Here is a 24,099-nt window from a genome sequence, read left to right as displayed (position 1 = left end):
GGCCATTCTGTCCCACAGATGGTGCCTCTGCACAGATGAATGGGCTGGCTGGTGTTCATCTCTCTTCAGGGATTGGGCCTTGTCTAGAGAACCAGCCTCCTTCTCTGAGGGTTACTGACCCTGTGCTTCCCCATCAGGAGTGACCGGCTCTGACCTTCCAGTACTCAGGCCACACCACACAGGGCCCCCAGCAGTCTCTGTTGCCCTTACTCAGGGCTGCTGCATCTCACCGTGCTGGGCCTGCCTTTTAGGTCTCCTCGAAGGATTCAAGGTGGAGAAAGCAGATCTGCAGGAGGCGCTGGACAAAAAGGAGGAGTCAGAACAGCAGCTGGTCCTGGAGCTAGAGGGTCTTCGAAGGCAGCTGCAGCAGGCTACCCGGGAGCTGCTTACTCTGAAGGAGGAAAACTCCGTCTTGTGGAACCAGAAGGAAACTTTCACTAATGAAGCAAAGGAAAGAGAAGCTGGTGAGAAGTGTGATTGTCAGGAGGCTGAGTGGGATCGAGGAACATGGCCGCTGGCCCCCGCTTGCGTGAGAACTTGGTCTTTCCAAAGATGGAAATGCAGAAGGCAAGGGGGCGTGTCTGTGGGATTGTGTGATTGCGTGGGATGTTTTATGGGAAGTGCTGGCCACAGGAAGGACACCTGGGTAGGATGCAGTGGTCCAGAGGAGTTTGTCTTCATGGCTGGCATTGCTAAATGAGCTGTACCTCCAGGGAAGGAAATGCCTTTTAAGACAGCAAGCAGGTTACTGTATCAGGGTCTGGAAAATGAACGGTCTTAATAAACTGGAAACAGGTCTGGTGTTAGCCCTGTAAGTAGCTCGTATGTGCCAGCTGGCTGGGAGGAGTCATAACAACGTAAGAAGGAAAGGTTTCTTTTGGCTCACAGTCTGGGTGGTTTCAGACATTTTCAACCTTATGTAGAGAGGCAGCCTGTCATGGTGGGGTTGTGTAAGAATAAAACTACTCAGCTCACTGTAGTCCAGGAGTCAGTCAGTGTCTCTCTCTCTCTCTCTCTCTCTCTCTCTCTCTCTCTCTCTCTCTCTTTTATAACAAAGCTCTCACCCCAAACCATTTGGCTGTGACTCTACTAAAGGGTTCATCCACTGATGAGGGCAGAGCTTCATGGTACACCCACCCCCCCCCGCCCCCGCCAGGCCCCAGCTCAGAACACACGCCTTTAAACATAGGAGCTTTGATGAAACATCCAACATTCATACCATAGTACACTTTCATTAGACCGTTTTACTTCCTGGAGATACAGGGTCTTCCTGTTGTTGCCCAGGCTAGTCTTTTAGCTATCCTCCTGTCTCAGTGTTCCTGAGTGCTGGGATTAGAGCATGCCACCATTCTCTTTATTATATAAAATATATTTTTAGATATTTCAGCTGTTTAAAGTGAAAATGGATGAAACATGACACATACACTGGATGAACAGGTCATTTTTCGTTTGTCAGAAACACTTCCACTTCCACGTGTACCCTGACCTCTGTGTCCTCTTTTCCTGTGTGCTTTTTTTGGGTCTTTATTTTCAGTTTTCCTTCTGTGGGAAGTAGCCGGGCAGGCATGACCCTTGTGCCCATTTCTCCTTCTGGACACCTGAGGCCGTGAGCACCGCTGTATTCTGCAGCCCTGCTGGGGCTTCCTTACGTCCAGTCTGCGTGTGAGATAAGCTCTCCTCTCGGCCCATTCGATTAAATGTCTTGCTTTTTGTTAGGTCTCCTTTTCCATTTTGGGACAGTTATCAGCGGCTGGCCCTTTCTTGTGCATACCTGAATCCTGTCCCTGAACACCTTGTGTTTTATTAACACGATGAAACAGATAAAGAGTCTCTGAGGGCCCATGGACTCTTTGGCAGTCGCCAGGAGTATCCCAGATGCCTATTCTGGCTTTCTTTGTGGGTCTTTTGGTTCTGCCAGTGCTCTTCCCCTACTTCTTTGTCTCAGTATGGCCTGATGTTCGGGGCAGCACCATGGCTGGGCTGTACCTGTGTGTTCCAGACCCAGGAGGAGGCTGGGCCAGTGCAAGAACGTGTCGTTGGCCCTCTGGCCCCAGGGAATCTCCTGTCCATTGGTCTCTGTCACTGGCAAGCTCTTGCACCTTCACTGGAGTGTTGTAGGCTGGCCCTCCCTTGGAATTGTTAACCAGCCTTAACCTTCACTCTTGCCCCTTTATCCGCCCACCCGGGCTGTAGGTCTGACTTTGTTCACATGCACTTGACTGCTTCTGCTCTGAGCCAACACTAGGCACAGCAGCTGTGGCTTCTGTGGCCTCAGGCTTCCCGCCATCCCCTGGGGGTCCCATGAATACGAAACAGCTTCCCCAGACCTTTGAGAACCCCATTCTGCCTCTCTTTGAATTCTTTATGTGCATGCTGCGTTATCATCTTTCCCCGTTTTCTTTAAAATGACCTCCTGGAGCCCCCCCCCCCCCCCACGTGTACCGGGCTCTATGCCCACTTGAGGGCAGACAGATCTGTCGCGGATGCGCAGAGCCTACAGCTTGGAATGCTGCGGGCCTTCGCTTATCCTGCTGGTCCTCGTTTGGGTCTTGCTTCCCTCCCTGTGATGCTTTCTCTCCGGTTACCACAGGCACTCCTGTCTCAGCAGCACACAAGGACACAGGTTTGTAAAGAGTGAGCTCTGCACGCTGTACTGTATGCTTGCCTCACATCTCTCTAATTACTAAGAGGAAGAAATGCTTCAGAGCTTTGGCGGCAAATTAGTGAATGATGCAGTCTTTAATAACCGGTCCTAAAAGGGGTCAGCTCCGTCCCATGTTAATGCTCCAGTGGTATTTATTCTTCTCTGGTGACTTTCCCAGTTATGAGTCCTGTTTGTGCTGCCTTGCCAGAATTGATGCTTTGTGACCATGATGCTGTTTGCTGGATCAGGTCCCTGTGCAGGGGACCTGGGGAAGGGCTGGGCCTGCCTGTGGCTCTGTGCCTTGTTTGACTTCCCTGATGGGAAGTCCTCATCGCCACAGCTCCTGCAAGCCATGGCTCCACCATTGAAGGGAAATGGGAGATGGTGTCATCAGGCCTTAAAGGGACCTTCGTGTTTCTTCATGACAAGGCCCTACCAGGCCAAGCTTAGACCCTCTCCCTTAAGGAAAGCTTGTGAATGACATTGTTGTAGCTGCATGTTTAAGGGCAGTCTCCTGAAACTGCTGACTTCCTCGCATGGGCGTTTGTTGATAACACTACATTTGTGGTAACAGTTTTATCAGTAAGAATTTATGAAATTCACTGGACAGTGGCGCAGCCTTTAATTAATTCCAGCACTCGAGAGGCAGATACAGGGAGATTTCTGAGTTTGAGGCTAACCTGGTCTGCATAGTGAGTTCTAGGACAGCCAGGGATATACAGAGAAACCCTACCTCAAAAAAAAAAAAAAAAACAAAAAAACAAAAAAAAAAAAACCCACAAAAAACCAAAAACCCCAATAAATTAATTACTTAAACTTATATTCCAACATTTTGATAATCTCTCAGAATTTGTCAGTAGTGAATCCTTTTAAACAAGAAGTTTGCTAATCTATAGTTTCAATTCAGATGAGGCCCTCTCTCCTTGCCTTACCTCATTTGCGTTGTTAAAATCCTTAGAAATGAGTTACTATTCGTGTGTTGGTTTTGTGGTAGTGGTGATCAGACCTAGCTCCCGTCGCATGGCAGATAACCATTCTACCACACTGCCAGCTCTGGCCTGTGTCACTTGTAACCAATAGAAACTGGTTTCCTGGAGGCTGGCAAGTCCAAGGTGAGGCAGCTCTGTGTCTCAGAAGCCATGGTCCTCTTGAAGATGCTGAAGAGCCAAGAGAGGGAATCTCCCCCACCTTTTGTTGGAGTTAAACTCATCCGTGAGGGTGGGGTCTACATGCCTAGTTACATCTCAGAGGCTCTCTCTTAACTTTACCTTTGGCAATTAGACTTCAACTTGGGTTTTACAGGGTCTAGGCATTCAAACCCTTACCCTAGTTACTTTAACCATTTTTGATTTACTAATTGCTATTTGTTTTCTCTGAGCTATGTCACAGTCCTGACGAAGTTAGCCAGTGTTTTCCCCTCCCCACTAAGCTGTCAGTAGGGTGGAGGCTTTAACCCATGCTGAATTTCATGTTGGAGACAAAATTTTCAGATTATGGCACGCCACTGATTTCCCAGAACACACTTTTTTGGAGGCCTGGGAGCAGAAAGGGAGTTAAGGCAAGGTCTCTATGTAGATCAGAAGTAATAGGAATCCACCTGCCTCTGCCTCCCAAGTGCTGCGATTAAAGGTGTGCACCACCACGCCGGCTTCCAGACACACTTACGTTACATTTTAGCCAGTTTTTACTTAAAAGATGTGACTTTTGTTTTCAGAAGTAATTTGCATTTCAGAGCTCACCTCACAGAGTTGTGGGTACGTTAGGATGTGGGCTTACAGTCTGATGGGAGACAGGCTGGCTCAGGGCTTCAGTTGTCACAACTCTGCAGAGGAGAAAAGGATGTGGAGAGGGGATGAGGCGTCACTCTTTTCCTGGGCTCATGCTTGAATCTCACGCTCATGGGGCAGCTGGATGTCGGGGGGGTCTCCTAAGTGGTCCTCTGCCCTTCCAGTTTGGATTCCTATGAGCAGTCAGTCGGGCTGGTGCTGGCAAGCCGCCAGCCACGAGCCCTGCTTGGGGTAGCCTATGCTCTGAGGTAGGACTCCATGTCTGTTTTCTTGGTATCCTTAGCACTGCAGAAGGAGGTGGAATCTCTTACCAGAGACCAGTGGGAGTCGAGGAAGCAGTCTGAGAAGGACCGTGCCACCCTGCTCTCTCAGATGCGCGTCTTGGAGTCTGAGTTGGAGGACCAGGTTGTGCAGCACCGGGGCTGTGCCCAGCTGGCTGAGGAAGTGGCTACCCTGAAGCAGCAGCTGGCTACCCTAGACAAGCACTTACGTAGCCAGCGTCAGTTCATGGATGTAAGAAGGCTTTTTTTTTTTTTTTAAATTTACATCACTAAAACTTACTAGAGCAAAAGTACCTTCTGTGCTATTGTGTTGCGGGTGGTCGCTGCCCTATTCCTTGGCTTTGTCACATGGCCCCCTAAAGTAGTGTCCTCACATGTGGCTTCCTGGTCCAGGAGCAGGCTGCTGAGCGTGAGCATGAGCGTGAAGAGTTCCAGCAGGAGATCCAGAGGCTGGAGGGGCAGCTCTGCCAGGCAGCCCGGCCACAGCCTCCGGGGTCCCGAGACAGCCAGGTAGGTCAGCCTGTGGTGTCGCATGTCTGTGGGTGACTGGTGACCGCAACATTTTAAAGCTGTGTTTTCCTTTACATTTTGCCTCCCGCGGACATGGAAACAACAGTGTGCCCCGCTAGATGAGGTAGGATGGACGGCACCTCCTTGCTTTGGTCCCTTCTGTCCGCCGATGGCCTGCAGCTTCCCCATACCTTGCGTGGTGGTTTGCTGCTGTATGCACTGCCCTGTTGCTTGCTCTCTGTGCTTTCGTTTGGGGCTGTGGAAGTCTGCAATCCCCTGTCTGACATAGCTGTACTTGCCTTTTTTTTTTTTTTTTTTTTTTTGGTTTGTTTGTTTTTTGAGACACGGTTTCTCTGTGTAGTCCTGGCTGTCCTGGAACTCACTCTGTAGACCAGGCTGGCCTCAAACTCAGAAATCCGCCTGCCTCTGCCGGGATTAAAGGCCTGCGCCACCACTGCCTGGCTCTGCTTGTGCTTTCTTAAAAATGACACTTAACATTAGGAAGGAATGGGTTCCCAGGAGGTTGTGCAGCATAGACCTGGCTCTTTGTTAAGCGAGAGGCCTGCCCTCCAGCCTTGTACTGAAGTGAGGTCCCCCCTGCAGCCCTTCAGTACCACAGGCCTCCTGATGCCTTCCCATAAGTTTGTTAGACTGTATGTTAATTGTAAAGCAGGAACTCTGGTCCAGGAAGGAGGCCCACGCTCGCTGACGTACAATACCTGATTCCCTTTAGGTGAGGGTTAACAGACAAGCGGGCTTCAAGGCCATGATTGGGTCTCCCGACTGGGGGAGAGAGCATTGGAGAGAAATATATGGAGCTAGTGTATAAGAACATGATGGGACCTCAAGGGAACGATGGAAAGGCTTCCCTTCAGTAAACCTGAGAGCAGGGGCTGGCAAACAGCTCAGCATTCAGCCTGTTAAGTAGGCAAAGCAACCCTACACGGATATAAACTTCCTTCCTTTCTTTTTCTTTTCTCTCTCTCTCTTTTTTTTTTTTTTTTTTTTTTGACATATAGCCCTGGTTGCCTTGGAACTCACTATGTAGACCAGGCTGGCTTTGAACTCAAGGATCTGCCTGCCTCTGCCTGCCAAGTTCTGATATTAAAGGCATTCATCATCACGCCTGGCTTTTCTTTTTCATTTTTTTTTCTCCCCTAAGACAGGGTTTCTCTGTGTAGCCCTGGCCATCCTGGAACTCACTCTGTAGAGATTCACCTGCCTCTCCCTTCGGAGTGTGCCACCACGGCCCAGACATTGCAACTCTCTTGTAGAAATGCTTTTGATTTTCATGTGCATTGGTGTTTTGCCTGCATGTGTCTCTGTGTGAGGGGGCTGGGTCCCCTAGAACTGCAGAGTTCCAGACAGCTGTGAGCTGCAGGTGCAGGGAATTGAACCCAAGCTCTCTGAAAGAGCAGCCATGTGCTCAACTGCTGAGCCATCTCTCCAGTCCCCTCTTCTTGTTTTTTAAAGAGTGGGAATAAAGAGTTGGCGAGGTGCCTTGGTGCCTAACAGCACTCATACATGGTGGCTCATAACATCTGTAATTCTACTTCCAAAGGATCCAGCACCCTCTTCTGACACCGGCATACCCGTGATGTACTTACATACATGTGAGCAAAGCATGCATGTTCACATTTAAAAATAAAATCCGAAAACCTTAAAAAAAAAAAAAGGAAGTAGGTGAGCTGTCGTGAGGCAATGAGGTGGGCAGTAGAGTCCTTCTGAGCAGCCCCCTGAAGGATCTCCTGAGTCTCCTGAACAATGGAAAAGATAGAACTTTACAGCTTTGTTGGGTGGCACAAATTTTACATCACGTGATGTAGTTCAACACGGCACATCTGACAGAAGGGGCAGAAGAATCAGGCATCTGCACTGACTACGTCCTGGTGCTTCCAGGGAGAGCTTAGAGGGGCTTGGTTTGACTCAGGCTGTGGACCCTAGGGTGTGTGTGTGTGGCCTGACTTAGGCTGGTTTTGTTATTGACTGTTTTATCTGGAAGTTTTTTTTTTTGTTTTTTTTTTTTTGTTTTTTTTTTTTTTTCTTTATTTAAAAACTCTCTGTTGTGTTCCTCAAACATTTGTTTCTGCGTTTAGGTGGAATTGTTACAAGAAAAGCTGAGAGAAAAATTAGACGGGTTTAATGAATTGGCCATAAAGAAAGATTTTGCAGATCAACAGTTATTAATCCGAGAAGAAGAAATTAAGCGTCTTGAGGAGACGAATGCCAGCATACAAAGGCAAATGGCCCAGCTCCAGGAAGAACTGGAAAAACAGAAAAAAAGCATGGAAGAATTAAAGGTGATGTTCCTAGTTGGGCAGAAATACAAAGCTGGGTGTGATGGAATGTGGATGGGCCATGTGGCTTAGTGGGCAGGCTGTGCACAGAGCTGGAGGGGCTCTTGGGCATGTGGCTTGAGCCTAAGAAAGGGAGTTGTATCCTGTCCCTCATAGTAGTCCTGGACAGATGTCCCTAGTGGCTTCCAGGCTGCAGGCTGTCTCACTGCCTAGACTCAGTTGTGTCTGTGTTGGAGTGTCTGGTTCAGGACTGGAATTTCATTTGCTTTTTGTCATCAAATGTTGTAACTGTGAGAGCCAAGGAGAGATGCTACACAGTAGTCAGTTGCTCCAGCGAGACAGGACACCTGGCTGAAGGGGCTGGTGGAGTTCTCAACAGTGCTGATGGGAATCTGAATTCCCCTTGTTTTCTTGATTCTCCTGTTTATAACCTTCGATTCCTGCCCTGCTCCAGTCACTTCCTGCAGCTCCCCTCAGGGCTGTGGCAACCGTATTCTGTGACTTGAACTCACTGACTGACCTTCAGATTTAAATAGATAGGAATCCCTCGTTTGTTCCCACATTGGACCACTTGACGTTGTTTGTCGATTTCTTTATTACCTGGTGTTTTGTGAGCATGTATACGATGGTAAATGTTCTCTGAAGCCTTTCTTTTAAAAGAATGATTGCTGTCTTTTATGTGTATGGCTGTTTTTGCCTGCATGTATGTTTGTGCACCGCATGTGTGCAGTGGCCTTGGAGGACAGGACAGGACATTAGATCCCCTGGAACTGGCATTATAGACGGTTGTATGGGGTGAAGGGAATCGAACCTGTGACCTTTGGAAGAGCCGTCAGTGCTCTCAACTGCTGAGCTATCACTCCTTGGATATTTTTTTATGCATTCATGTTCGGCACTTGGACATATCATCCAGCTTGTCCTGTTTTTGTTTCTGTCCCTGTGTTTTTATAATTGCCACTAGCCCAGTGGACACTTCCATACGATGCTAGGTGATTACTAGGAATTTCCCACAGTAGAGGGCTAGCCACGCCCCTTTGGCTCCCCTCATCAGGTGGGTCTAGCATGAGCTCTGTCCAGCATGTATAGTCAGAGGTCCACTGAGCGCAAGCAGGCCCAGTAAGCACAGATGTGTGGGAACAAACATACCCACTTCTGCGGGAGAACTTATGGTGGCTTAGATTTTTATGACAATGGATTCCTTAAGTCCCCTATTCCTGAATTGTTTGCCTAACATAAATACTTGTTTTGCCCCTGAAATAGGAAAGAGAGACACTAAAGCAAGAGTGCATGGGTGACTTACTGCTAACACCTGTATCACGGTCCAGGCTGGATGAAGCTGGGCGTCCTATGCTTTCTCAGGGTGGCATTTCTAGGGGTCTGGAAGCCCACCCAGAGGTAGCAGAGAGGGCGCTCTTGCAGCATGAGAATGAGGTAAGTAGCATGAGCTGTATGGCACTGCCGGGCTATGGTGTCATGTCCCTTCTGCATACAGGTTCACCGTCTGAATAGGCACTGTGCACAGGCAGCAGCACTGTGGCCAGAGTGTATACTTTGTAACTTAGTTTCTATCCTTAGAGGATAATAATACCTAGATTGTGAAACCTTCCAAAGCTACTTTATTAGTATTAAATATGTTAAAATATTAGAAAAATGCTGGCACTTCTTCATTTAGATGAAAGGTTTTGGACTTAAAAGGACAAACAGCTAGAGAAGATCAAAGATGACGTAGTTGCTGGGTGTGGTAGCACAGGGCTTTAATCCCAAGCACTTAGGGGGCAAGCATATCTCTGAGTTCAAGATCACTCTGGTCTACCCAGCAATTTCAGGACAGCCAGGACCACACAGAGCAAAAAACCAAACAACTGTGGCTCTCCCTGCCCTAGGGGATTGTCAGCTGATGTTGGTCCATGAGGGCAGTGGGAGCAGAGATGACTAACTGGGGGCTTGGGGGTTCGGAAGCCCTGGGAGTGCCCAGGGGTGTGATCACACCAGGGCCAGCTGTTGAGCGTCAGATCTGCCTGCCCCTCCACTGCCACACACATAAAGATGACTTAGTAAGAATGAAGAAATACTGCATCTAACTTAAAACTAGATACACAGAACAACATGGCTGCCAGCGGCCTCTAAGAAGCTGAAGAGGAGAGGGAAATGTTAACAGATCTACCTGGAGGAATAAATGTATGTTGGCTGTGTAAACACTGAGGCCACTGAAGTACCTACAAAGAACCTTCCCTCCACAGTAGAGGAAGGGGCCCATGTGGCAGAAGGTTGAGGGGTTCTGCTGGGGTGCGGGCTTAAGACAGCTTTCTCAGGCTTCTGAGTGCAGAGCCTGTGGCTCTGTCCCAGCGTTTCTCTGCTCTTGTCACTGACAGGAGTGCTCAGGTCTCCTTGATGTAGCGTGCTTCGAGGAGGGCTCGTCCCAATGCGGCGTAGATGCAGCCGCGTGTGCCGTTTGTACCGCTCTGAAGGAATATTGCAGTCACTGGTGGACAGTGTCTGTGCCATCGTGATTTTGCACGTGCAGATGTTGGTGGGTAGTATTTGTGCTCGTGTGAACGAGGGCTGTAGAGACAGTGGCTTTGTGCCCAGGTCTCACTAAGGGGTGGAACACATGTCAGCTTTCTCACAGCTGCCTGTGACTTTAGCTCCAGTGCATCTGCACATATGTGTGAATAATAAATCTTCAAAAAATGTTAGCTGGAAGTGTCCTCAGTTTCTGTTTTCTGGAAGGGTTTAACATGATGTGATTTCTTCTTTGATTGTCGTAATAGTAAAGGCAATTGAAGTTCATTTAATTTGTGTAGTTTTGCTTTTTTTTTTTTAAAGCCTTGGCTGGCTTTGAACTCAAAGATCTGTTTGCCTCTGCCTACTGAATGCCTGGATTAAAGATGTATACAACTATTTTTGGCTAATGTGGGGGAGATTTTTTGATACTTTTTGATAGTTCCTTTTCTTTAGGAAATCAGGTTGGATTTCTTCTTTATCTTGTGATAGTTTTGATAAGTTGTATTTTTTAAAGAAGATGTGTATTTTATTGAAGTTGTCAGACTTCTTGGCATAAGGGAGTTTGTTATGTTTAATTAGTAACTATCACCTATTCCTTTATTTATTATTATATACCTGTAAATCTGTATATATTCTGTATATATTCGGTCTCTTTTAATGTTTAGGAAGAACAGATTGTCATTTTTCTTTATCTTTGGCCTTTCTGCATAGGTGTTTATCCGCTCACGGGTTCTTCTGCACCAGGAGTGTGCTGAACAGGTGTTGGGCCTGCCTCTGCCTCCCAAGTGCTGGGATTAAAGGCGTTCGCCACCACTGCCCGGCCTCCGTTAGCCTGTTAACACAGTGGAATGCACGGTGGCGTTTTCAAGCTCGGAGTCAGCCTCATATCCCAAGAGCACACGCACCTGCTCATGCTGCAGGCTTCCATGTGCAGATGTTCTGGGAGGTTATCTTTCTGTCCCCGCCAGGGACATTAGTCGGCTCGTGACCTCTTTGAGTCAATTTTTCCCCCTTCTTTTCTGTTCTCTGGAAGAGATACTCCAAGATTGAGATTAATCCTTAAATGTGAAGTTAAATGTTTGTGGTTTTGACTGTGTTTTTTTTTTTTTTTTTTAAGATTTATTTGTTTATATATGTGAGTACACTATTGCTCACGTGTATAAACATACATTCTTCAGACACAGCAGAAGAGGGCATTGATCCATTACAGATGGTTGTTGAGACAGGATCTTTCTGTGTGGTCCTGGTTGTCCTGGAGCTCACCATGTAGACCAGGTTGACCTTGACCAGGGCTCTGCTCACCTTGGCCTAGGATTAAAGATGTGCATTTTCATGCCCAGCTGTGAAGTAGAATTTTCAGTGAAGCTGCCTGATTAACCTTTATTTATTGTGGTTTGATTGCATCTTCTTTTCATTTCCTTACTAATCACAGAACAAGTAAAATTAATTTCCTGTTGAGGAATTTAGAGCCATTCTTCCTTGATGTATTTTTTTTCTGGCCTGCCCTATTTTCTCATTGTTTAGTGTTCTAATTACAAATACACTGTATATTTTTAATAATGTAGATAATTTGAGCCATGCATATTTGGGGGGGGTGTCACATGTTCTGAATCATCCTTAAAGATTCTTTCACTGGCCTGTGCCTGTGTGCAGCACACAGAAAAGGTGAGCGGAACAGAGCTCTCTATGCATTTAAAGGAGGCTTAGTTTTCTATTGCTGTGATAAGACACCATGACCAAAGCAGTTTAGAAAAGAAGGCATCTATTTGGGGCTCACAGTATCAGATGGTGAATTCATACCATCATGGCGGCGGGGGGTGGGGGGAGGGAAACATGGCAGCAGGCAGGCAGGCAGGCAGGCAGGCAGGCAGGCATCGTGTTGGAGCAGTCGTTGAAAGTTTTTTTCTTGCTTCACAAGCAGGGGAAAGAGAGCTAACTGGGAATGGTGTGCTTTTGAAACCTCAAGCCCACCCCAGTGACACCCCTTCTCCAACATGGTCACATCTCCTAATCCTTCCCAAACAGTTCTACTAACTGGGGACCCAGGATTCAAACATGAGTTTGTGGGGGCCATTCTCATTCAAAGTACCCCTATGGTCTTGTCTTTCACACAGCCTTCTGTTAACCATAGAGCATGACATTCCTGTGCACTGTATATGTGGTGTATGGCTGATACTGTCCAAACCAAATTGGGGGCTGGAGTTGTCGGGGGACTACTTGGTTTGGATATATATATATATATATATATATATATATATATATATATATATAAACACTATTAAAAAACACTATAAAAACACTATAAAAAACACTATATATATAAACACTATATATATATATATATATATATATAGTGTTTTTATTTTATGTACATCAGTATTTTGACTGCATATATGTCTGTGTGAGGATGTCGGATCCCTCTGGAACAGGAGTTACACATAGTTGTGAGCTGCCATGTGGTTACTGGGAATTGAACCTGGGTCCTCTGGAATTGTACCAGTGCTTTTAACCCCTGAGCCATCTCTCCAGCCCCTGGGTTTTGGTTTTTAAGACAGTTCTCACTATGTCAGCCCTGCTGGCCTCTGCCTTCCAAGTCCTGGGCTTAGAGATGTGCACCTGGCCACACCCACTGGCTTCTTTGTTTTTATTATTGGCCTGGTTTGTATTTGTGTGTAAACTGTGATGTAGAGCTTGCGAGACCACATGTTTTGGGACCCTTGCTATTTCGAAAGCAAAATATGAGACATCAAAAACTGTTAGAACACGAATAGGTTAGGCTTTTCCTGTTTTGGTTACTGCATGTGATGGTTGTAGCGGGTTATCCGCCCACCCCACTACAATTGCAATAAAGCTTGGTAATTTGGGAGGAGGTAATGTGGGAATGGTGTGCTTTTGGGAGGAGTAAGGAGTGGGAAGGAGATGGAAGAGGAGGAGGAGGAGAAGGAGGAGGAGGAGGAGAGAAGATGCGTCGGGTGTCTGAGTGTCTCTAGCAGAGGTAGTTATTAATATCAAGGTTAGATAATTGGGTTTACAATTCTAATTGTGTGGGCATCTTGTTCATTGAGCATTTCCAAATATATGAACCAACTGGATAACCTTAAGCTCTAAGAGTCTTCATTCTACCGGGTACCATGGGCATTGCCTGGGTATTGCCTGGGGTTCAGTCGAGCTTTGTGGAGACAGGGTGGCAGATTGGCAGAGCCATCCTCCATGCTGGCGTCTCATGGGTGCCAGGGCCAGTGGTTTTAGATAGCTGGAGCTGCGGGAAAATGGCAGCTGGCTGGGAATAGCCTGGACCAGCCGCTGGTTTTTAAATATTACCCACAACAGATGGCATCTTCAGAAAATGGAGTTGGTCATATTGACGTGGGTACCATGGGTAACCAAGTTTCCACTGTTTTTGTAGGCTTATTTCATATCTATGGTCCTTTAAAGTTACTGGGGACTAGATGAAACAGCACACCATGCGTGTGCTCTTTCATGGCTAGTGAAGGGGGTTCATGTCATATAAGGCAGCAGTACGAGAGCCTGCTGCCATGTTTACAGTGTTCAGTCAGGTGGCTGGAGGGACAGCGCCCGTGGGTCATTCAGCTTATTATCGAACAGCCCCCTGGCCAGTGTGACACCTAAAGTTTAAATTATTGCTTCAGGAAACTGAAACACGTCAGTTAGAAAGATAACAGAAGCTGGGCGGTGGTGGCGCACGCCTTTAGTCCCAGCACTTGGGAGGCAGAGGCAGGCGGATTTCTGAGTTCGAGGCCAGCCTGGTCTACAGAGTGAGTTCCAGGACAGCCAGGGCTACACAGAGAAACCCTGTCTCGAAAAAAAAAAAAAAAAAAAAAAAAAAAAAAAAAAGAAGAAGAAGGATAACAGAATAAGGGGTCTCTGATGTAGCAGGAGGTGTGCCAGGCCTGTAAGTTGGCACAGAAGTCTAAAAGGCCATATCCATCCTTGGCTGAAGAGGAATTAAAGTTCAAGTTTCTCAGTTGAGACACATGGCTTTAGGGTAGAGTGCGAGCGTGCGTGCGTGCGTGCGTGTGGAGCTCTGCTGATATTGGCAAGCATCCTTTGTCTGAAGAGCAGGTGTAGCGCATTTGGATTTACAAAAACAAAAAGCCATCCGGGGAATACTGTTAGTTTGTCCCCGTCTCCATTCTTTTCAGGTGTCAGACCTCTAGGCTTCTGTGTCCTGGAAAGGGGAGGCGCTCAGGCTAATTCATGTCTGACTGCCTCGTGACATGTGCTTCCTCTCTAGGTTGTACGGAGCAGAAACTCTGAGATCGAAGAGCTGAGAGCCATCATTGAGAACTTGCAGGAAAACCAGAGGCAGTTACAGAAGGATAAAGCTGAGGAGACGGAGCAGCTCCACGAAGTCATTGAGAAGCTGCAGAGCGAGCTAAGCCTCATGGGGCCCAAGGTGCATGAAATCAGTGATCCTCAGGCTGGCAGCCTCTATGATGAGCTGCCCTGCCTCCAGGTCGCAGGCCTGGGTGGACAGGCACTCCGCAGTGAGCTGCAAGCGGCACAGGCAGCCAAGGAGGTCTTTGGGCAGCTCCTGGCAGACCAGGCACATGGGCACAGCCAGGCCCTGGAGGCACTGCAGCAGCGTCTCCAGGATGCAGAGGAGGTTGCTGCAAGACACCTGGCTGAACTAGAACACTGTGTGGCCCTCAGAGAGGCGGAGGTGGAAGCCATGGCCTCTCAGATCCAAGAGTTTGAAGCTACCCTGAAGGCAAAGGAAGCAGTCATTGTGCAGAGAGATTTAGAGATTGGAGCCATGAACAAGTGGAAAGTAAGCCATTCCCTGGAACTGGAGGCCACCCTCTTGTCTTTGGCTCACTTCTGTCATGCTCTGGAACAGCAGCAGGCCCTTGCCACCCCAGACGAGCCTCCCCAGCTACGGCAGCTGCAAGTGCAGTGTGCTCGCCTCTGCCAGCAGCTGCAAGTGCTGTACCGGCGTTTCCTCAAGTTCCAGATGGAGTTGGGCCAGCATCAGCTTCAGGGAGCGTCTGTTGGCTGTGCAAGCCCTTGTGCAGAGGCACAGGCTAAACATGATGTTGAACTGGAACCGGACATAGTCAGCAGCGGGCTAGCCTTGGCTCCCCGCAGCCCAGCCACACAGGTAGGCCTCCAATCATTAGGGGCTACAGTATCCTTCTGCATCGGAGTTTCTGTTTCTGTCTATTGACCTTTAGGGACTTCTTTTTATTCTGCACCCTGGGCTGCTCTTGCCCTTTGTGGCTCCTGTCGGGGCAGAGAGCCTGGGGTTTGGCTGACCTGGGCTCAGTAGCTCCCCCTAGCGAATCCTACTAGCTTTAAAATATTAGCATTTTAAGCTGCTTAAGCTTTTTAGGACAATTCTTTCAGTGTTTTGGGCGCTATACATAGTGACACAGAGGTTACTTGGCATTAATTTCATGGGATTTTGTGTGTGTTTTCTAATCAAAACAATTTTTTTAAAAAATAATCCTATCCAGGGGAGATGGGATAGGGGATTCCTGGGTGGAGGGAGATGGGGAAAGGGGATCACATCTAAAATGTAAATAAGCCGGGCGGTGGTGGTGCACACTTTTAATCCCAGCACTTGGGAGGCAGAGGCAGGTGGATCTCTGGGTTCGAGTCCAGCCTGGTCTACAAAGTGAGTTCCAGGACAGCCAGGACTACACAGAGAAACCTTGTCTCGAAAAACCAAAAAAAAAAAAAAAAAAAAAAGTAAATAAAATATCCAATTAAAAAAAAAATCCTATCCTATTTTGAGCTCCTTTATTGTGGAACAGAAGACTCTTACCCAAGCTGTCTTTTAAAAATGTTCCAGTTTGACTCTGAGTATAGCTATCAGGATTAGCTGCCTGACTGTTCCCACCTGTTCCTTTTGCCCATGGCTCCACCCTGGGGTTCCCTACCCCAGGCATCCTACTGTCTGAGTCCAAAGTTCTCGGCTTGCTTGTGCCTGTGGCCCGGCTGTGGGTGGTGAGCAGAGCCAGAAGCGCTTCCCTTCAGTGTCTGCTTGGTTTTAGTGCAGCTCTACTGGTCAGGTGGTGTGAGCAGCTGCCAAGCCACATCTGAGTCCCTGACTAACCCAGTTCCAGCTTTAGAACACTGGCTCGCAAGCCATGGGTCACAAGACCCCTTTGGGGGTCTAATGACCCTTTCACGGGGATTGCATATCAGATAAGCTGCGTATCAGATATTTACATTATGATTCATAGCTTGCAAACTTAGTTATGAAGGAGCAACAAAAATTATTTTATGGTTGTGGGCTCACCACAACATGAGGAACTGTATCAAAGGGTCACAGCGTCAGGAAGGTGAGAGCCACTGCTTTAGAAGCTCTCTGTTTCCTTTGGTCAAGGATAACCTATGGTTTGCCAAAGTCCTCGTGACGCTAAAGGATGCCTGCCTCCACAAGGCTGTGTGATGTCAGTGCTCGCAGTCTGCCAGAGGCCACTGGAAGCAGAGATGCTCTCAGTGAAAAACGCCATGCCCTTGAGCAGGGAGGATGACAGCAGGGTTCCTGAAGGGATGCAGTTGCGTGGGCCTGCCCATGCTCAGTTGGGCCGGGCTCTGCAGTTGGGGATGCATCATGACAAGGTTGGCTCTCCAAGGTGGGAGTATCCCATGAACTACATCCACATAGTGGAGTCTTCTCTGAGTCCCTAACCCCAGTTACACTGACTCTTCCTTGTGCATTCTGAAGTCTCAAGTTTTATTTAAAGGTATGGGTTACCTGAAGTCTACATAGGCTCTTGCTCATGTCAATACCAATTTGCCCCACTTTCCAAATCCAAAAATCTTTTAGCCATGATTGATTTCCATTGTCCCTGCCGGTGTCTCTTCAGCTTTGGAACTCTTGAGATGTATTTTTTGAGCCTTGTTTTTTCTTTTTCTCTTTTCTTTCTTTCTTTTCTTTTCTTCCTTCCTTCCTTCCTTCCTTCCTTCCTTCCTTCCTCTTTGTTTCTTCTTTCTTTTCTATCTCTTTTACTCTAAGAAAGGGTCAGTTTTTACTCTGGGAAAGAAGTCTCTCGAGGAGCCTTGGCTTGTTTAGGGTCAAGATTTAATGAGGAAGCAGGTGGGCAGGGTTTGCCAGGCCCCATTCACCCAGCAGCCCTACCACGGATCTTTTCCCCATCCTGGGTGTTACGTGTGCCAGTCACAAGTACCTCTGTGAGAACAGCATCCTTCTGGTGAGTGAGTCCCTGTGGCCTGCTCACTGATGCTTACAAAGCAAGCCCATGACTTCTTAGCCCCTCAAAAGACTCCTAAAGCCGGCTGGTCTCAGTACACTTGTGGCATTTGGAACTATTAAGGGCTATGATGGCGCCTGTGCTCTGGGTGTTACTGGGGGTTCGGGGCCCAGAACTCATGCTCCACTGCTGTGTGTCTGAGAGCGTGAAAGGTTTAGAGTTACACCCTTCGCTGGACCTAGGCTAAGAGCAGGACCTGGACTGCTTGTATCCATCTCGGGCCCCTTGAACACCTCAGGGAGTATGCTCTGTGAAGTCTCTCACCAGCAGGCTACAGTAAGAAGACTCTGCCTGTGGTACCACAAACACTGCTCGGTGCCTGCTGACAGGGAAACTCCACGTTCATTATAGCAATCACAGCGGTTTGCTTTTCAGTGCTTGGATATAGAACCCTCTTCTAGTTTCTTTTTTCCTCAAATCAAAACAAAAGAAAACCTCAAGTAAATCACCACAGACCTTGGTGATGCTGTTTTGTCTTTTAGGTAAAACAAAACACTAAAAAACAAAAAACAACCACAACAACAAAAATACCCACCCCAACTTCCAAGCTTTAATTCTGCTTTTTATGCCATTTAATAAACTTGACACCTTAATGTCTTGAAGGTTTGTTATGGATCCCGCCCATAGGTGCTCCTATTCTGAAAATAGTTCAGAAACGCTAGAGAAACAGCGGCCAGGCCGCTTGTAACTCACCTGTTCATTTGCATATTCTCCTCCCACACAGGCTGAGGACGAACAACCGGAAGACGGTCACCTGGGCAACGCCAGCCTCATAGCCCAGGTGAGACAACTTCAGGAGAAACTGGACCAGCAGGTGCATTCCATGGCCTTCAGGGACACCAGCATTGAAACATCTAAATTACAGCAGCCAAAACTGTTAGAAAATGGTTCCAGTAATTATTGTCATAATGGTGAAGAAAGCAAGCCATCACCTCCTGATGCTGTGCTTAATACTGATAAAGCCACGTGGGATGTGACCGATGTTATTAAAAATCAGGATTTGCTGGTCCAAATTGAAAGGCCAGATTTCCCCACTCAAGAAAAGTTAACATCACCAGGGGGGCCTTTCTCCTCCCGAGCCGGTGTGTACAGCAACTCCCTCCTCCCTCAAGAGACTGAACCCCAGAAGGACCCTGTGAGGGCGCTAGAACTGTCTTCCTGGAGCTCCCCTGAGGTTCTCCGGAAGGACCCGTCCTTGGAGCCTCAGCACAGCCTGCCCCTGACTCCGGGCGTGGGTACAGTGAGCCTGCAGAGTGTGGACATGTCACCAGACTGGACAGACCCACTGCTGCAGGCTGATGTGTCGGGTCTGCTTTGTTACCCGGGCAGGTCTGCAACAGGCCAGGCCCCACTGTGGGCAGTGACCCCTTCGGCTGAGAAGCACCATGTGGAGAGGACAGCCACGGTAGGTGTCTCCCCATACTCCCTGGTGCAGACTTTTGTGGGTGGTTAGTGTTTTCGTGGGGTACATCACAGCAAGGCTATTGTTGGCTCATCTGACAGCAGGTGCCTCATAGTCACTGAAGAGCCTGGTTTTCCAGAAGAAATCAGCCCTCCAGCTGACTGTTGAAGGGACCCTTAGATTGTTTTCTGTCACGTCTGAAACATGAGGGTTAATTGCACTCTTCAGAACTTCACGTTCTGGGTCTTAACCGATGTTAGTTCTGAGCAGCACAGGCTTAAGTCTTATGTAACTTAAAAAAGGCCTCACTGTCTGAATTGCTTTAGAGTTTGTATATGTATCTGTGCACATGGAGGTCAGAGGTCAATGTTTCTCCTTCCTCTGTTGCTTTTTATCTTATTTTGAGACGGTGTCTTTCACTGAGCCACAGCTTCCTGTTCGGGCCTGACCCGGCTGGTCAGCAGATCCCAGGAATCTCCCTGTCTCCACCTTCCAAGTGCTGGGATTATAGGGACATAGCACCCCACCCGGGATTTGATGTGGATGCTGGGGAGGGGAACTCACACTCTGCTGACTGAGGCTCGGCCTCAGCCCTAGATTTACTGTAGTAACAGTCTGTGTGTGTACATGGTTATACACCTGGTGCTGCTGATCAATTTTAAGAACACTTCAATTTTTTATTTATTTATTTATTTATTTATTTATTTTGGTTTTTCGAGACAGGGTTTCTCTGTGTAGTCCTGGCTGTCCTGGAACTCACTCTGTAGACCAAGCTGGCCTCGAACTCAGAAATCCGCCTGCCTCTGCCTCCCAAGTGCTGGGACTAAAGGCGTGCGCCACCACCGCCCGGCCAATTTATTATTTTTTAGTTCAACTTTGCATTTTTTTCTATTTTGAAGTAGTTTTTATATGAGGATAGTTTGGGGCATACATATTGTCTAAGATACCCATACATTAACATCTATGCACAAATTTTAAAAATTTGAGATATTTTGCTAGTGGCTGCTTTATAAAGGTTATTTTTTAAAAGTTTTTTTTTAAGATTACATTTTACTTTGTGTGCGTGTGTACTCATTTGTGTATGGCATGTGGACGTCAGAGAACGCGTTGTGAGCAATGGGTCCCACGGTTTACACTCAGGTTGTCAGGCGTGGCCGCACCGGCCCTTTCTCACTGAGCAGCTCTCCGTCCCTTTGAATATTCCCAGTGCTGCCTGAGTTGCTGGCAGCGCCATCCCAGCACATCCCGAGTATTTGCAGGCTCCGAGTGCTAGGAGCTGTGAGCCTCTCTGGAAGCTGGTATAGCCTGCCCTTAGTAAGTTACCATCTGATGTTATTTACTGTTTTGTGACCTTACAAAGATCTGCCTGTCTAATAGGAGAAGGACGTCGAGGACTTTATCGTAACATCCTTTGATTCTCAAGAATCGTTAACATCCCCTTCTCATGAGTTAGCGAGAAGAAGCGACGGGAGCGGGAAAAGTGAGTCCGTCTTTTTATTTATTTATTATTGTGTGTGCGTGCTTTTAGAGCTCGGGATATCGGGATACTACAAAGGTTCCACCAGGTCCTCTGCTGTCCGAATGCACTGTCACCTTCGTGTGCCCCAGTACGAGTTGCCAATGGGCTGCTGTTTGTCTCCTAAGAGTGCTTTGTGTTTTGTGAGGTCCAGGTCCCAGCCCATTGCTTAGCATCTGTGTTTTATCGTGTCCTTGGATCTTACACAGATTGTGCCCATTGTCCCAGAGAAAGAGCAAGTCAGGCCTTAGCTTTCCCTGCCTCCCCAGCCTGCATGCAGAGCAATCTTTTTGTCCTTCTTTGGGCTTCAGACACTGACATTTCAAAGAGCAGCAGTGGGATCTGCTCACGGCCTCTGGCTTGTTCTTGAGGTTGAGCACGGGCTGTGGCTTCGTGGCATCAGGAGGTGTGTGGACCCCGTGGGTCACAAGTGTGTCTTCCAGGTCTCTTTTTAGAGGGTAGAAGCCCCTGGGAACATCTGTATTTCTGTAGTTCTGACCTACTGTCCTTGTTCTTTTGTCTCCTGGTCCGTGGTTTTCATTAACGATGTTGGGCCAAACTGTGATCTCTGTTCTTAACTTCTTCTTTATTAATGGCTTTCTTGTTCCAAGTCAGGATGTGGGGGATACCTCAAGTCATGGTTGTCTTTTTCAAGCACTTGAGGGCATGAGAGCTTAAGAGGCTGCAGTTCATTGGAAGTGATGAAATGCAAGAAACGTTAATGTTGAAAGAATGTGTCTTTCCAATTCACTCAGCTGGAGTGGATGGCTGGACAAGTCGAGTGTTCTGTGTTGGACTCTGGATGACTGTCTCAGCCCCAATATGGGCTCAGCCTGTGTTGGACTCTGTGGATGACTGTCTCAGCCCCAATATGGGCTCAGCCTGTGTTGGACTCAGTGGGGAGAACTCTGCCTCAGTAGAGGACTTATTGTCACATCACATTTGTTGTTAAAATAGCAACTATTGGCTGGAGAGATAGTTCAGTGGTTAGGAGCACTGACTGGTCTTCCAGCGGTCTGGGGTTCACTTCCCAGCAACCGCATGGTAGTTCTCAGCTGTCTATAACGCCAAGATCTGACACCCTCAGACAGACATACATGCAGGCAAAACACCAGTGCAGATATAAACAAGTAAGTTGGTAAATAAATAAATGAATACATAAAATATTAAAAAAAATTAGCATCTAGCCAGGTGTGATGGCACCCACCTTTATCTATTATTTAGAGGCAGAGAGGCAGGCACATTTCTAAGAGTGACCAAGTTAAGGCTGGGAGTCCCTGGGTGTCAACTCTTGTTTCCTCACTTCATACTTGAGAATGAGTGTCTAGGCTTCCTCTGTATGTATGAACTACGTTTCCAAGATTTCCTTCTGTTTGCTGCACTTTATTTTTTCTCAGCATACTTTGGCGTTAATGCTTCCATTACGCAGCTGAGAATGTAGACTGACTTCAGGGTGGAGATATTCTGATGCTTTTGCTCTCTGTGGGTCTGGAGCTGATGTCCCTGGGCACCAGACCCTTACTGTACGGCACTGGCTTTCCTAGGCTACAGGCCTGAAGATCCAGCTTTTATGCTCCCAAGGGCTTGTAAAGCCTCTGATTATTAGATGCCTGGTGCCACAAGTTCTGGACTGTGTGCAGTCCCATTCCTATCCTACCTCAGGTCAAGTCAGACACATCTAGAGTGGACACTGCTGTCCATCCAGCTGCTCCCACTGCCTCTAGGCTTGATGTCCTGTCTGTCCACCACATTCTTGGTCCCTGTGCTGGGTGCTAAGTAACTAGGCCTTAGGTATAGTCTGGCTGCTCCTCAGTGCTTTCTGGGGTGTGGTTACCAGTGGGGATGAACAGGTACATCTATGTAAGTGGCTGAGATAACCCTGAGGTTTATAAGTCACAGACAATTAACATAGCAGACTTGCAAAGTAAGCTTCTTCCTTGCTCATTTTCCTCTATCTCGTGATTTATGGAAATTGTTGACACCTTTGCCTGGTGCTAATCGGTGCTTTATGTGCCGTGAGTTGCTGCAACTGTAGCTGGCAGTAGATGTTGTGGCTTCAACCCCTGACCCTCCGTGTTCCTAGGTGATGGCCCAGACATTGCTATGATGCTGACCCTGGGCTCAGAAGGATCCGAGACTCCCACCACTGATGTAGTAGCTGCTACTGTTCCTTTCTCTAGAAGGTTTGTCCAGTCACCAGGAGCAATGAAGGAGAAGGAAGTCCATGCAAAGCAAATGAAGGTAATAACGCCCGAGAGTATTGGCAACCCCAGTGGCATGGAAAAACCTGTCCCTTCCTTGTTTGCTGACCTACAGCTGCCCCTGTCCAGATGGTCAGCCTTAGCCCATTGGTGAGCTACACTGGTCCTGAGCCATCACAGTATGGGAGTCTCACCTGAAGGACCTCCTCTGTGGTCCTTTGCCAGTCCCCCAGGTGGTGGTAGCCCCCTAGGTAAGGGCCTTGGCACTTCTTGCTTGACGGTCTCAGAACTAGCTTGTTCTGGTTGAGTCTAAATAGGGGGAGGACTATGGGGGGGAGAGTACTGTTTTCTTTAGAGGAAAGAAAAAAGCTACTAGCTGCTATTGAGCAGTTAAGTCATTTATAACAGACATTGAGGTAAGTCAGTGGTATCATGCGGGTGTGGCATCTTATTCAGATAATAGCAGTTTCCCACAACAATGTTTTATTTTGTTTTGTAACCAGCCTGGCCTCTAACACGGCCTGCCTAGTGCTGAGATTGTAGGTAACACTGTGTGTCTCTTATGGTGGTCAGAAGAGGGTGTCAACTCCCCTGGCATCGAAGCTGCAGATGCACAGATGCAGAGATGCAAAGCACACACACACACGCACATAGATTGAGAGAGAGAGAGAGAGAGAGAGAGAGAGATTAGAATAACTGATTGTCTTAGCATTTCTATTGCTGCAATGAAACCTCATGACCAAGAAGCAAGTTGGGATAGAAAGGGTTTACTTAGCTTACACTTCCACATTGTTGTTCACCATAGAAGGAAGTCAGGACAGGAACTCAATCAGGGCAGGAACCTGGAGGCAGGAGCTGATGCAGAGACCATGGAGGGATGTTACTTACTAGCTTGCTTCCCCTGGCTTGTATAGCCTGCTTTCTTATAGAACCCAGGACCATCATCCCAGGATGGAACCACCCACAGTGAGCTGGGTCCTCCCCCATCAATCACTAATTAAGACAGTGCCTTACAGCTGGATCTCATGGAGGCATTTCCTCAACTGAGGCTCTTCCTCTCTAGCTTGTATCAAGTTGACACAAAACCAGCCAGTACTCTTTGCATTATTCTTTGTATTTCTCCTACGTATATATGGTTCAAATATATAAAGAGAGGGTCTTTAGTGTTTTCTAAACCAAACAATAAAGTAAGTTTTTATTTTCAGTGAAAGAGTTGAGGTGGTGGTAGTTGGGTGTGGGGATGATGGTTTTAGTCTGGAGTGCCTGCCCCCCTTCTGATGGTTTTTTTTCCTTCTGTAGGCTTTGCTGCAGATGGTGTTTGATGAGAGCCACCAGATACTGGCCTTGTCAGAAAGCCAGGACCCCTCTAGTGCACTGAGCAAGGGTGAACCACGTGACCCTCTGGATGGCTTCCCAAGGGACAGGCAGGCCCTTTCGGAGGTGACAACTGACAGAGGAGAGAAGGTAGGTGGCTCAGTAAATGAGAAGGAGCCATGTGACCTGCTCATAACATGGTCACACTGCCACTATGGCTTTGAGCAGCGAGCCTCTTCCTGGCTGTAGCCCCATGAGGCACAGAGTACCCAGCAGGGTAGCTTTGGGTCTTTCCAGCCCAGGGCCAGCCAGTGCAGCAGCAGCAATAGAAGGAGAGAAGGTTGCCCATTCTATTTGTTGTTTTTCTGTTGCTGTGATCAAGCACCGTGACCCAGGCA

The 24,099-nt window shown here is 47.7% G+C and overlaps 1 protein-coding gene across 4 annotated transcripts in view; it reads left to right on the top strand.

Annotated features, from left to right (window-relative positions):
* Nucleotides 1-24,099, top strand: part of Pcnt (pericentrin) — a 97,556-nt gene that overhangs the window by 42,810 nt on the left and 30,647 nt on the right. For 2 of the 4 annotated variants that reach the window (XM_076916629.1, XM_076916628.1), the window contains exons 18-29: nt 252-464; nt 2,591-2,623; nt 4,715-4,944; nt 5,106-5,222; nt 5,329-5,346; nt 7,319-7,522; nt 8,780-8,950; nt 14,280-15,146; nt 17,993-18,673; nt 20,048-20,150; nt 22,270-22,427; nt 23,687-23,851. In XM_076916629.1, coding sequence (XP_076772744.1) covers nt 252-464; nt 2,591-2,623; nt 4,715-4,944; nt 5,106-5,222; nt 5,329-5,346; nt 7,319-7,522; nt 8,780-8,950; nt 14,280-15,146; nt 17,993-18,673; nt 20,048-20,150; nt 22,270-22,427; nt 23,687-23,851 — 2,960 coding nt within the window. The remainder of the gene's footprint in view (nt 1-251; nt 465-2,590; nt 2,624-4,714; nt 4,945-5,105; nt 5,223-5,328; nt 5,347-7,318; nt 7,523-8,779; nt 8,951-14,279; nt 15,147-17,992; nt 18,674-20,047; nt 20,151-22,269; nt 22,428-23,686; nt 23,852-24,099) is intronic. The other 2 variants (XM_034524550.2, XM_076916630.1) reach the window with 1 other exon arrangement.

Source organism: Arvicanthis niloticus, chromosome 20 (assembly GCF_011762505.2).
Source record: "Arvicanthis niloticus isolate mArvNil1 chromosome 20, mArvNil1.pat.X, whole genome shotgun sequence".
NCBI classification, from domain to species: domain Eukaryota; kingdom Metazoa; phylum Chordata; class Mammalia; order Rodentia; family Muridae; genus Arvicanthis; species Arvicanthis niloticus.
Note: the sequence above shows the minus strand (reverse complement) of the source record. Positions and strands in the feature narration are given on the sequence as shown.